At 41.9% G+C, this 12,628-nt stretch overlaps 1 protein-coding gene across 4 annotated transcripts in view; it reads left to right on the top strand.

Moving 5' to 3' along the window:
• The window catches only part of STN1 (STN1 subunit of CST complex), a 37,561-nt gene that overhangs the window by 8,288 nt on the left and 16,645 nt on the right, over window positions 1-12,628 (top strand). For 3 of the 4 annotated variants that reach the window (XM_035133363.2, XM_060274720.1, XM_035133365.2), the window contains 2 exons: window positions 1,074-1,169; window positions 2,938-3,009. In XM_035133363.2, coding sequence (XP_034989254.2) covers window positions 1,074-1,169; window positions 2,938-3,009 — 168 coding nt within the window. The remainder of the gene's footprint in view (window positions 1-1,073; window positions 1,170-2,937; window positions 3,010-12,628) is intronic. The other variant, XM_060274721.1, reaches the window with a different exon arrangement.

The raw sequence follows: 12,628 nt of genomic DNA, 5'->3' as shown, positions 1-12,628 counted from the left end.
CCCTAGTAACATAACTGTACTTCAACCAGAGCTCCTTTTCCACTACTTGTCAGCTCATCTCTCACATGATTATTACCAGGGCAGCTTGGCCAGATGAAAACTGCCCTGACTGGAAACAACTATAATTTTTTACCATTATTTTTGCTTAGTCTGTTCCAATTTAAGACTCATCACCTATTCCTTTATGTAAGAACGTGATATTTTCATGAATAATAATAAGCAACTAAAAGATGAGTCTCAAGCTACCTTGAAAGAGATAAATAGGCAATAATTGTTAAACAGAACTGGAAATAAAGACAGAGCATATTGCTTCCAAAAATGCTTAAAGGAAAAGGTGTGGTGAATTTTGATATGCAGAAACCAAAGAATTTAACAAGGCTGTTTAGAAAATGTTCCCCCACCCCCACTGTGTAGTCAATATTTAGTATCTCTTCTGTTTGTGTCACAGAAGTAAGGAATAAATATTGCTTTCTTTTCTTTTAAAAGATTTTTAATTAAAAGCCATGGCTGAACATTCCTCAGCATGTTCCTTACAGACCTTACCTACCTTCATTTATTAAAACTGACATTTCTTGCTTGCTTGGCAAACTCCAGTTTCCCTTAGTAAACTCTTCATCTGTTTCACCCTTTGGTAGTTAAAATCTCCATCCTGAGACTCCTACAGCAGCATTTCCCAGCCTACTGCTTGCAAAGTCTGAACAAGTGGGGCATGGCATTTTTAAGTAAACTGAAAATAATTACTGTCTTTAATCATTAACTGGCATGATGAATACCTCTTACAACTTTTTGCTTTGTTGACATATAATGTTGTATTGACACTTTTGGCCAAATGTCAGAATGCCACTCCCAACCTGGTGGGGGACAAATTTGTCACACAGCCCTTTCCTAAGAAGCCTTGAGTGGTTTTTCATGGAAGAGGCGTTAGGGAAGGTGCATGGGGCTTTCTACCCCTATAGCAAACGGGCGGGCATCAGGATTTATAAGCCAGGCACCACCCTCAGTCCATTCTTCGTCTTAGCTGAAATAAGACTGTACGTACCGTATGTATCAATAATGATCTCCTTTTTTCATAGGTATATTCTTTTACAACAGGCATCCAATAAGGCAGGTGGATATTCTTGGAACTGTGGTTCTGATCAAAGAACGAGATGTCTTTTATACTTATGGAGGTAAGAAATTCTTATTCCTGATAGCTCTTAAATTTCTCCATTCTCATTAGCTTGTACTGCCTTCTTAAATTAGGTTTGCTTTTATATATAGTATAACAACAACAACAACAACAACAACAACAACAACAACAAGCTGGAGGTTTCTGATCAGTCTGCAAGGGGAGAACCCCATGCAACCCAGTCTGGAAGAGACCAAGGTATAGGGTTGAGGCAAGGTCTAATTGCTCCAGTAAATGGCAAAATGGGGGAACCAGATGAGAGTTGGCAGAAAGTACCCCTGGCCACTGCTGTATCCTGTAAGACGCTTTAGGAATGCCCCAAGCTGTGAAACTGTTCCTTCAGGGGGAATGTTCACTTTCATTGACAACTTCCACAGCCCAGAGAGAGATGGGGTTCGAAGAGCATACTAACAATGGCATAGCCTTTTGAATGTCCCAGCGCAGAGAGTGAGATGCTAGATGCATAATTTTCTGTTCCTGGGAAGAAATGCTTGTTTAGTTCTTAGCATGTTTGCCTTGTACAGTTGTTCTTTGGTACAAAGACATAGGCTATGCTTTCCTCAGCCATCCCTCCCTTCACCACCAACACTTTCCAAGTTCACACCAGTGAACTTAGGAGGAGGACTACCCTCCTTGCGTCCATGGCTGTCTTTCTCCTCATGTTCAAGCTGTTCCCAATTTTATTCTTGGGCACCTTGCCAAGCTGCCCCTCCCTGACCTTCTCTCAGCTGCAGTCAGGCTGACTCGCCCAAAATAAATCGTAACTTCCATTGGCATTTTCCAGTTCAAAAGCAAGGCTCTGCCAGCTGGGGATCTAATTGGCTAGTATTGCATCAGCTGGATCTCATGCCTGAGTTCAGAGAGGCATGATGCACTCCTGTTTGAGAAGCAAAGCTGCATAAAGGAAGAAATGTGGATGGTTGTCTTGTTTCTGCACTGAAAAATGGGAATTTGTTTACACTTACACACTTAAAAGGGGCTGCTATTTTTAAACTCTCTTAAGTAAGGCCAGTGGTCCCTCAGACTGAGTATCCTGTTGCTGAAAGGACTTAAAAGGAAAATGACAAGAATATAGGTCAATCATGCCAGAAGTCTCCCTGATGTGGCAGAAGGGCTTGGATAGAAATTATGAATGACCAGCTCCTTGTGAATATCTGGTGCCAAAAGTTGACAGCTCACTGTGAGGATGTCTAATGCCTTTTCTGCCTTCATTCATCCTCCCTTTGTGATCTCAGTTCAAGCTGCAGCTAATACCAGAAGTTGTACTGTCCCTGGTCAACAGTGTATGTATCAAATAGCAAGCATTCTTACCCTTATATCAGTTTCAGGAGACAAACGTTAGATGTTTCAGGAAAGCCTGGCCAGCCTCTACAACAGTAGCCCATGGAACAGTCATTTTTCTCTTTCTTTCACACTCCCATAACCCAGCTTAGTCCCAGATAGTGTGTCTGTCTGTCTTTGACCCTCATCTCCATCTTTTCACTATCCAGACTATTCCCTCAACACCACTAGGAAAAGAATCGCTGTAGGGGAGAATTTCAGAAAATCAGCTATTCTGTGTTTTTGACTTTTGATTAGTTTGTCAGTCACATTTAGTCTGTTGATTTGCTGCAGCAGGAAATTGGCACAGGTAAAATGGGTGGGAGAGCTTTGAGAAAGATTTTGCTTCTCTGGTACAAACAAAAAGGCTGTTGCTGAGCAAAAATGTTTGTGGTGTGTGTTCTATAAACTCCCACCAAACTGGTTAAAATTGTTATGCTACTGTCTAGTGGATGACGGCACAGGAGTTATAAGCTGCACCTGCTGGAAAAAACCTTTGGCACAGCAGAAATCTTTGTCAGGTAACTTTCCACTTCTTATCTGCTTTCCTTTTAGTTTTTTCAGAATATGTATTAATATATATTCTATACTTTATTAGTGAGGGTTATTTTCAGGGTTATTTTCCTTGTTCATTTTTATATTGTTTTACTGTGACTTTTATATTGTTTTACTGTGACTTGATAAAAGAGCAGTGCTGAGGTCCATTCATTCATAACAGATGGGTCTTACTGTAGTTCCCAATGCAACTTTTCCATTTTGTTTAAAGTGATGTTTTCCAATTAGAGCTAAATTAAAGGAGTGTTTTCCGATTAGAGCTAAATGATCTGAGATATGTTAGCCTGTTGAATTCAAGATAGCCTCTTAACATTTTGCATATATTTTGATTTGCAGAGATATTATTCTTTTCTCTTACACATCTTATATCCTATTCTGAGCAGTTTATTTTAAAAAATGTGAATGTCTCATGTTTCCCATGTTTCAGTGCAGATGACTTTTTCTTCTTACCCACAGATACCTGCCACATAACATAGACTTCTGTCCCTTCCTCTTTGCTTTCCACCTCCCTATTTCAGTGGGGTGAAGAGTAAACAGGCCACAAAAATGGATTATAAAAAAATGTACTAGCATATAGTCACCTAGAGACTTCATCTTGGGAATCAGCTGTTTTGAACTCAGTTTCTGGCCTCTGCTTTTTTATTCTTGGTTCACTCCCTACTGCCTCAGTCATTACTACTGCATAATTAAAAATATGCAGTTGTTGTTGTCGTTTAGTCGTGTCCGACTCTTCATGACCCCATGGACCAGAGCACGCCAGGCACTCCTGTCTTCCACTGCCTCCCGCAGTTTGGTCAAACTCATGTTCGTAGCTTCGAGAACACTGTCCAACCATCTCTTCCTCTGCCATCCCCTTCTCCTAGTGCCCTCAATCTTTCCCAACATCAGGGTCTTTTCCAAAGATTCCTCTCTTCTCATGAGGTGGCCAAAGTATTGGAGCCTCAGCTTCACGATCTGTCCTTGCAGTGAGCACTCAGGGCTGATTTCCTTCAGAATGGATAGGTTTGATCTTCTTGCAGTCCATGGGACTCTAAAGAGTCTCCTCCAGCACCATAATTCAAAAGCATCCATTCTTCGGCGATCAGCCTTCTTCATGGTCCAGCTCTCACTTCCATACATCACTACTGGGAAAACCATAGCTTTAACTATACGGACCTTTGTCGGCAAGGTGATGTCTCTGTTTCTTAAGATGCTGTCTAGGTTTGTCATTGCTTTTCTCCCAAGAAGCAGGCGTCTTTTAATTTCGTGACTGCTGTCACCATCTGCAGTGATCAAGGAGCCCAAGAAAGTAAAATCTCTCACTGCCTCCATTTCTTCCCCTTCTATTTGCCAGGAGGTGATGGGACCAGTGGCCATGACCTTGGTTTTTTTTGATGTTGAGCTTCAGACCATATTTTGCGCTCTCCTCTTTCACCCTCATTAAAAGGTTCTTTAATTCCTCCTCACTTTCTGCCATCAAGGTTGTGTCATCTGCATATCTGAGGTTGTTGCTATTTCTTCCGGCAATCTTAATTCCGGCTTGGGATTCATCTAGTCCGGCCTTTCGCATGATGAATTCTGCATATAAGTTAAATAAGCAGGGAGACAATATACAACCTTGTCATACTCCATTCCCAATTTTGAACCAATCAGTGGATCCATATCCAGTTCTAACTGTAGCTTCTTGTCCCACATAGAGATTTCTCAGGAGACAGATGAGGTGATCAGGCACTCCCATTTCTTTAGGAACTTGTCATAGTTTGCTGTGATCGACACAGTCAAAGGCTTTTGCATAGTCAATGAAGCAGAAGGAGACTTTTTTTTCTGGAACTCTCTAGCTTTCTCCATAATCCAGCGCATGTTTGCTATTTGGTCTCTGGTTCCTCTGCCCCTTCGAAATCCAGCTTGGACTTCTGGGAGTTCTCGGTCCACATACTGCCTAAGCCTGCCTTGTAGAATTTTAAGCATAACCTTTCTAGCGTGTGAAATGAGCGCAATTGTGCGGTAGTTGGAGTATTCTTTGGCACTGCCCTTCTTTGGGATTGGGATGTTGACTGATCTTCTCCAATCCTCTGGCCATTGCTGAGTTTTCCAAACTTGCTGGCATATTGGGTGTAGCACCTTAACAGCATCATCTTTTAAAATTCTAAATAGTTCAGCTGGAATATCATCACTTCCACTGGCCTTGTTATTAGCAGTGCTTTCTAAGGCCCATTTGACTTCACTCTCCAAGATGTCTGGCTCAAGGTCAGCAACCACACTACCTGGGGTGTACGAGACCTCCATATCTTTCTGGTATAATTCCTCTGTGTATTCTTGCCATCTCTTCTTGATGTCTTTGTGGGTAAATGCCAGGATCTGTCCAGGTCTTCTTAGGCCCCTATGCCTGGGCAGGACGTCTGGAACACCTTCAGCATACACCCGGGAATCATGGACTCATAACTGGGCTTTATGAGCACCAAATCAGCAGTGAACAGCAGAAGCATTTGTAGAGGTTTCAAAACATTCCTCATTTATTTCTATTAACTACTGCATATTTACAGATCTGGCTTTGTGAGTGTTACAGCCTCTCACTTAGCCATCTTGTCTACAGAAGATATTAAACTGCACACAGCACACAGCAGAGAGCAGAGTCAGGACTGAAAAACAACAAAGTAACAATTCCTAACTGTTCCCTCTCAACAGCAGATATCACCAGATTTTCAGAATGGGAGGGGTGAAAATGCTCACAACCTCCCCCTTTTCATTCTGACCATTATGAAAATCTAGCACAAAAGCAATTTCTTTACATATATACCAAGTTGTTCCTTATTAACAGCTTTAGTCAAAGCATCAGCAGGTATTTCTTTCCCTGGCATATATGAGACTTTTACAACTCCCTTCTGAATGCATTCTCTGGCACGGTGCAATTTGATTAGCAAATGTTTTGTTCTTTGCTTGCACCCTTCTGAATGGATTAGTTCTATGCAGGCTTTGTTGTCCTGATAAACTTGAATTGGACAACAAATTTTAACTCTCATATCCTCACATAGTTGCAATAACCACTCTACATTCATGAGGGAAAAATTTAAAGCGTTGAGTTCTGCTTCACATGAACTCATGCTTATTGTTGCCTGTTTCTTACAAGACCAATCAAATAGGCACTGATTGTACAAATAACACACACCTGAGGTGCTCTTGCCATCAGTTGTATCACTACCAAAACTGGCATCGGCATAGATCTCAAGACCTCCAGAGTTTTGGCTAGTAAGCTTCAACCTGTAATGCATAGTGCCTTTTAAATACCTAACTATGCGTTTCAGCGCCTTCCAGTCTTGCACTGTAGGTTGATTTACATATCTGCTGAGCAAATTTACGCTAACAGCAATGTCTGGTCTTGTGCACCTTGCTATAAAACTAAGTTTACCCAACACACTTCTGAACAATGTAGTGTCAGGAAAAACATTAGCATTAGTATCATGTTGGTACCCTGTGACCATGGGGGTGTCTACAGAATTGGCATCTGTCAGATTTAATTTTTCAATCACATCATTGATCTTACGTGATTGATGCAGCAAAACATCACCTTGCTTATTTCTCTCTACTTCCAGTGAGAGATAATTGCTGACTTCCCCTAGGTCTTTCATATCAAAATGCTTTTGCAGTTTTGCAAGAGTGGTTTTGTAAATATTTGCATCCTTCCAGAAAAACAAAATATCATCCACAAAACAAATGCAGTACAATTTGTGCTGGTTAGATTCTTTAACAAAAACACAAGAATCAGCCTTTCCTTGCTGGAAACCTAAGGAAAACAGCACTTCTGTCAGCTTAGTGTGCCAGCATCGAGCACTTTGTTTTAGACCATACAGGGATTTTTTTAATTTACACACCATTCCCTTTTTTATCTGCACTCCGTCTGGCGGTGACATGTAAATACTCTCATTGAGAATTCCGTACAAAAACGCAGTATTTACGTCGTGATGAGATATGGTCATGCCCTCTTCTGCAGCAATTTTCATCAACAGCCTAACTGTCTCAAATTTGACTGTCGGTGAATATGTCTCATGATAGTCCTGATCAGGAACTTGAGAAAAACCACGTGCAACTAATCTGGCTTTATATCTGACCACTTTACCAGTCTGATCAGTCTTGGTTTTGTAAATCCACCTGCTGTCTACAAGTTTCATGCCTGGTTCTACTGGAACCAATTCCCACGTGTCATTTTGCTTTAGGGAATTCAATTCAGCTTTCATGGCATTAAGCCAAGGTTCGGCATCTTTTTCAGGTAAATTTTGAACCTCTTTGTAGTTAGTTGGTTCAAAAACTGAGTTTGGATTGCTAGTGGCAGCCATATCTGAAATAGCAGCTTTAGCAAATTCTTTAGAAAATCGTTTAGGTGCTTGTCCCTTGGTAGTTCTCTCAGATCTACGCAATACTCTGGGATCCTCTGGGTCTGGTTCCTCCTCCTTGGGAGAATGGTGACCTGTATCTGGCAAAGATTCTACCTCTAGATCAGTGTCAGACCCATCTGATTTCTTAAAAGAGGTCTTTTCATTCTGATCATCTGTATCAGTGTCAGAATCTGTGCTACCATCAGCATCAATTACAGGTTTTGCCTCTTTGTTAATTGGTTTCACCACCTCATCATCTGAAATGGGATGACATTGAAAAATGCCAACTTTGTCCCATTTTGGATTACAATCCATGCTTCTGGTCAGCCTAATTGTGTTTGTGTCTGTCATCAGCACACGATAAGAACCTTTTTCATAACCTAGAAAAATGCCATGTTGACCAGATTTGCTCAGTTTGTCACCTTGCAGAGTGTGCACCCAAACTTCAGAACCGAAAATTTTTAAATGTTTTACAAACGGTTTCCTTTTGAACAGCATTTCGTATGGGGTGCAATCAATGGCTGATTGATACCTGCGGTTGTAAATATAGGTGAAACACGATAGAGCTTCAGCCCAGAAGGGGTTGGGTAGGCCTGAATCATGCAACAGAGTTTTAATTCCTTGTTGCAAGGTCTGGTTTACTCTTTCACATAAACCATTCTGCCATGGAGATCTGGGCGTGGCAGTCATGTGCTCTATGCCCTGTTCTGCAGTAAAGTTTTCAAACTGTTCTGAACAAAATTCTCCACCCCTGTCAGTGAAAAGACAACGTACATGCTCATCGTGAACATTCCTGAGCCATGCACAAAATTTTTGAAACTTAGAGAAGGCTTCAGACTTCTTTTGTAACATATAGACCCAAACATATCTAGAATAGGCATCTATCAGAACCAAAAAATAACATGAGTTTCCTCTAGAGAGCGCTAGAGGTCCAACCAAGTCTGCATGCACAATCTCATAAGGTTTCTTAACCTCCCTCCCAGATTTTGTACCTTTGGGAGCTTGCTTAATTTTGTTCTCTGCACATGAGACACATTTCATATGATAAGGACACTTTTGAACTTTCATGCCCTCAACCATATTTTGCATTTTACCTACTGCCTGGAAATGCAAATGACCAAACAAACGATGATAATCATGAATACAATGGTTATGCAATTTCTCATTCTTATCTACTGATATATTACAGCACGCCTTTTCAGTTTCTTTAGTTGCTCCAGCAGCTGTACCTGTAACAAAAGGCAATACATATAAACCATCAACACACTTAGCATAAAGAATGAGTTTGTTGTCTCGAAGAATTTCACACCGAGAGTTTGCAAACACCACTTTAAATCCTTGAGCGTCTAGCTGAGAAACACTCAAGAGATTATCCTGCAAATGAGGAGCATACATAACATTTTTAACTGTTGCATTAAGGCTCTGCAAAGAAACCGTTCCCTGAGCCAAACTTTTAATAGTCGTTCCATCCGCTTGATGAATTGCTCCTCCCTGTTTCTCAAGATGAAGAAAGAGATTTTTATCATTGGCCACGTGCCTTGTGGCTCCTGAGTCGACAACAAAAACAGAACGTGTGAGTTGATTAGAACTGCGTGAAATCAAAGCCTTTGATGCAGCTGGCCCTTGGGGTTTTCGGCCTCCTCCCCCTTTGCCTTTGAAGTTGCCCTTCTTCTTTGAAGAGTTTTTACACTGATTTTTAAAATGGCCGACCTCTCCGCAAGAAAAACAGCGGCGCATTTTAAGAGCTTTTGCAACACTTTCACTTTCCCCTGTTGAAGGCTTGTAGGCATTTCCAACAGCCTTGTCCCTGCTTTCTCTAGCAGTCTGTCTGCGATCCCACTCATTCAAGAGCACGCTAGACACATAATCTTCTGTTAGACGGTCATTGGGCAAAGACGACAATTGAGCAGCTACAGCATCATAAGATTCATCCAAACTGTTTATGATAAGCATTGCAAAAACAGCTTCTGAAATATTTAAGTCTCGCTGGACAAGATCCTGTCTGAGACGTTTTAATTGGGCTAGATGGCTGGGCAAATCACCATCTTTCTGCAATTCCAGCCTACACAGCTTTTTAAAGAAAAGCACACTGGATCCTGCATTTTGTCTTAGATGCATATCTCGAAGTTTATTCCAAACAGCCCGTGCAGTCTGCTGGTTCTCCAAGTTGACCAACAACTGGTCCTGGACACTCAGAATAATTGTCCCCCTGGCTCTCATGTCTGCCTCATGCCACGCTGGCCATCCATCATCATCCTCATTAGGGGGGTCATCTTCTATAATATGGTAAAGCTTTTCCCTTTGTAAAAGTGCTTTCATTTTGACCTGCCATGTAGGATAGGTCTCTGGTGTAAGGAGAGGAAAAGATAGAGACATCTGGCCAGAATGTGCAGAAGCCATGCCTGTGTTTAGTTAACAGCAAGACACTTCCCTTCATGCACCCCAAATACTCTTGACTCTCTCAGCAACTTCTCTCCCCACTCAGCACAATTAACAGGCAAACTGGAAAAGCGTCTCTGCTGTCTTCCTGGCAGCCAGCAACATACCTTTCTGTAAATCAAACAGCAGCTTGAAAAACAGCTTCAGCTCACAGCTCAACTCCGATGTGCAGCATCAGATGGAAATGGATCAGAAACATCCAATTATCCAACCATCAATAGCCATCTGCAACCACCAGTCTGCTACCAGCAACCATCCGCCTGCTACCATATGTGGGTAAATGCCAGGATCTGTCCAGGTCTTCTTAGGCCCCTATGCCTGGGCAGGACGTCTGGAACACCTTCAGCATACACCCGGGAATCATGGACTCATAACTGGGCTTTATGAGCACCAAATCAGCAGTGAACAGCAGAAGCATTTGTAGAGGTTTCAAAACATTCCTCATTTATTTCTATTAACTACTGCATATTTACAGATCTGGCTTTGTGAGTGTTACAGCCTCTCACTTAGCCATCTTGTCTACAGAAGATATTAAACTGCACACAGCACACAGCAGAGAGCAGAGTCAGGACTGAAAAACAACAAAGTAACAATTCCTAACTGTTCCCTCTCAACAGCAGATATCACCAGATTTTCAGAATGGGAGGGGTGAAAATGCTCACAGTCTTCTGCTTCTGTTAGGTCCTTACCACTTTTGTCCTTTATTATGGTAATCTTTGTGCAAAATGTTCCTTTCATATCTCCAATTTTCTTGAACAGATCTCTGGTTTTCCCCATTCTATTGTTTTCCTCTATTTCTTTGCATTGCTCATTTAAGAAGACCCTCTTGTCTCTCCTTGCTATTTTTTGGAAATCTGCATTCAGTTTCCTGTATCTTTCCCTATCTCCCTTGCATTTTGCTTACCTCCTCCCCCACCCCCCCCCCACCACCGCTATTTGTAAGGCCTCATTGGACAGCCATTGCTTTCTTGCATTTCCTTTTCCTTGGGATGGTTTTCGTTGCTGCCTCCTGTATAATGTTACGAGCCTCCGTCCATAGTTCTTCAGGCACTCTGTCCACCAAATCTAAATCCTTAAACCTGTTCCTCACTTCCACTGTGTATTCATAAGGGATTTGATTTAGATTGTATCTTACTGGCCCAGTGGTTTTTCCTACTTTCTTCAGTTTAAGCTGAAATTTTGCTATAAGAAGCTGATGATCTGAGTTACAGTCAGCTCCAGGTCTTGTTTTTGCTGACTGTATAGAGCTTCTCCATCTTTGGCTGCAGAGAATATAATCAATCTGATTTCGATGCTGCCCATTTGGTGATATCCATGTGTAGAGTCGTATCTTGAGTTGTTGGAAAAGAGTGTTTGTGATGACCAGCTTGTTCTCTTGACAGAACTCTATTAGCCTTTGCCCTGCTTCATTTTGAACTCCAAGGCCAAACTTGCCAGTTGTTCCTTTTATCTCTTGATTCCCTACTTTAGCATTCCAATCCCCTGTAATGAGAAGAACATCCTTCTTTGGTGTCATTTCTAGAAGGTGTTGTAAGTCTTCATAGAATTGGTCAATTTCACTTTCTTCAGCACCGGTAGTTGGTGCATAAACTTGGATTACTGTGATGTTAAAAGGTCTGCCTTGGATTCGTATCGAGATCATTCTGTCATTTTTGAGATTGCATCCCATTACAGCTTTTGCCACTCCTTTGTTGACTATGAGGGCCACTCCATTTCTTCTATGGGATTCTTTCCCACAGTAGTAGATATGATAGCCATCCGAACTGAATTCACCCATTCCCTTCCATTTTAGTTCACTGATGCCCAGGATGTCAATATTTATTCTTGCCATCTCATTTTTGACCACATCCAGCTTACCATCACCCATGGTTCTTACATTCCAGGTTCCTATGCAATATTTTTCTTTACAGCATCGGACTTTCCTTTCGCTTCCAGGCATATCCGCAACTGAGCGACCTTTCGGCTTTGGCCCAGCCGCTTCATCAGCTCTGAATCTACTTGTACTCTTCCTCAGTAGCATGTTGGACGCCTTCCGACCTGAGGGGCTCATCTTCCAGCGTCATAACTTTTATATGCCTGTTGTCTTTGTCCATGGAGTTTTCTTGGCAGGGATACTGGAGTGGCTTGCCAGTTCCTTCTCCAGGTGGATCACGTTTAGTCAAAACTCTCCACTATGACCTGTCCATCTTGGATGGCCCTGCATGGCATAGCTCATAGCTTCTCTGAGTTATTGTCAGCATAGGGTCAACAAGTGAACACTCACAGCTGACTGATTTGGACGGTGGCCCAGAATTGGGGAATGCAGAGGGGGAGCAGAGTGAACAGTTTAGAGAGATATCAGGAAACAGCTTTCCCGAAGCTCTTAATAGTCCACTCGGCGTGAAGCAGAGACAGATAGGTGGGTTACAAGAGAGGGGGAGGCTGATGTCACTTAATAGAAGGAAGAAGGTGTGGTTCCCATAGAGGGATAAAGGGAGGCGGAACAACGCCGAACACTCAGATGAGTCATCAGACTAGTCGTAAGTCAGTGAGAGCTGTGGCTTGAGACTGTAACTTGTTGTATTTTGTTACTGTAAATAAAACTTCTCTTCAACATTGAAACGTGTGGGCGTCTTGAGGTCGAGACTTAACAGTTATTCAAGCCCCTTCGCCACAACAAAGCATTGATCCATGAAGGGGAAAAATATGCAGTAGTATATTGCTTTCAGGGTGCAGAGAATAATGTTAAATAAATGTTCCAGGCCTTTCCTTGTCTATTGATGCTCTAAAAGTAGCTGGGGAAAACCTTTATTAATAT

The sequence above is a fragment of the Zootoca vivipara genome, chromosome 5, assembly GCF_963506605.1.
Source record: "Zootoca vivipara chromosome 5, rZooViv1.1, whole genome shotgun sequence".
NCBI classification, from domain to species: domain Eukaryota; kingdom Metazoa; phylum Chordata; class Lepidosauria; order Squamata; family Lacertidae; genus Zootoca; species Zootoca vivipara.
The sequence above is the reverse complement of the archived record's forward strand: the minus strand, read 5'-3'. Positions and strand labels throughout refer to the sequence as shown.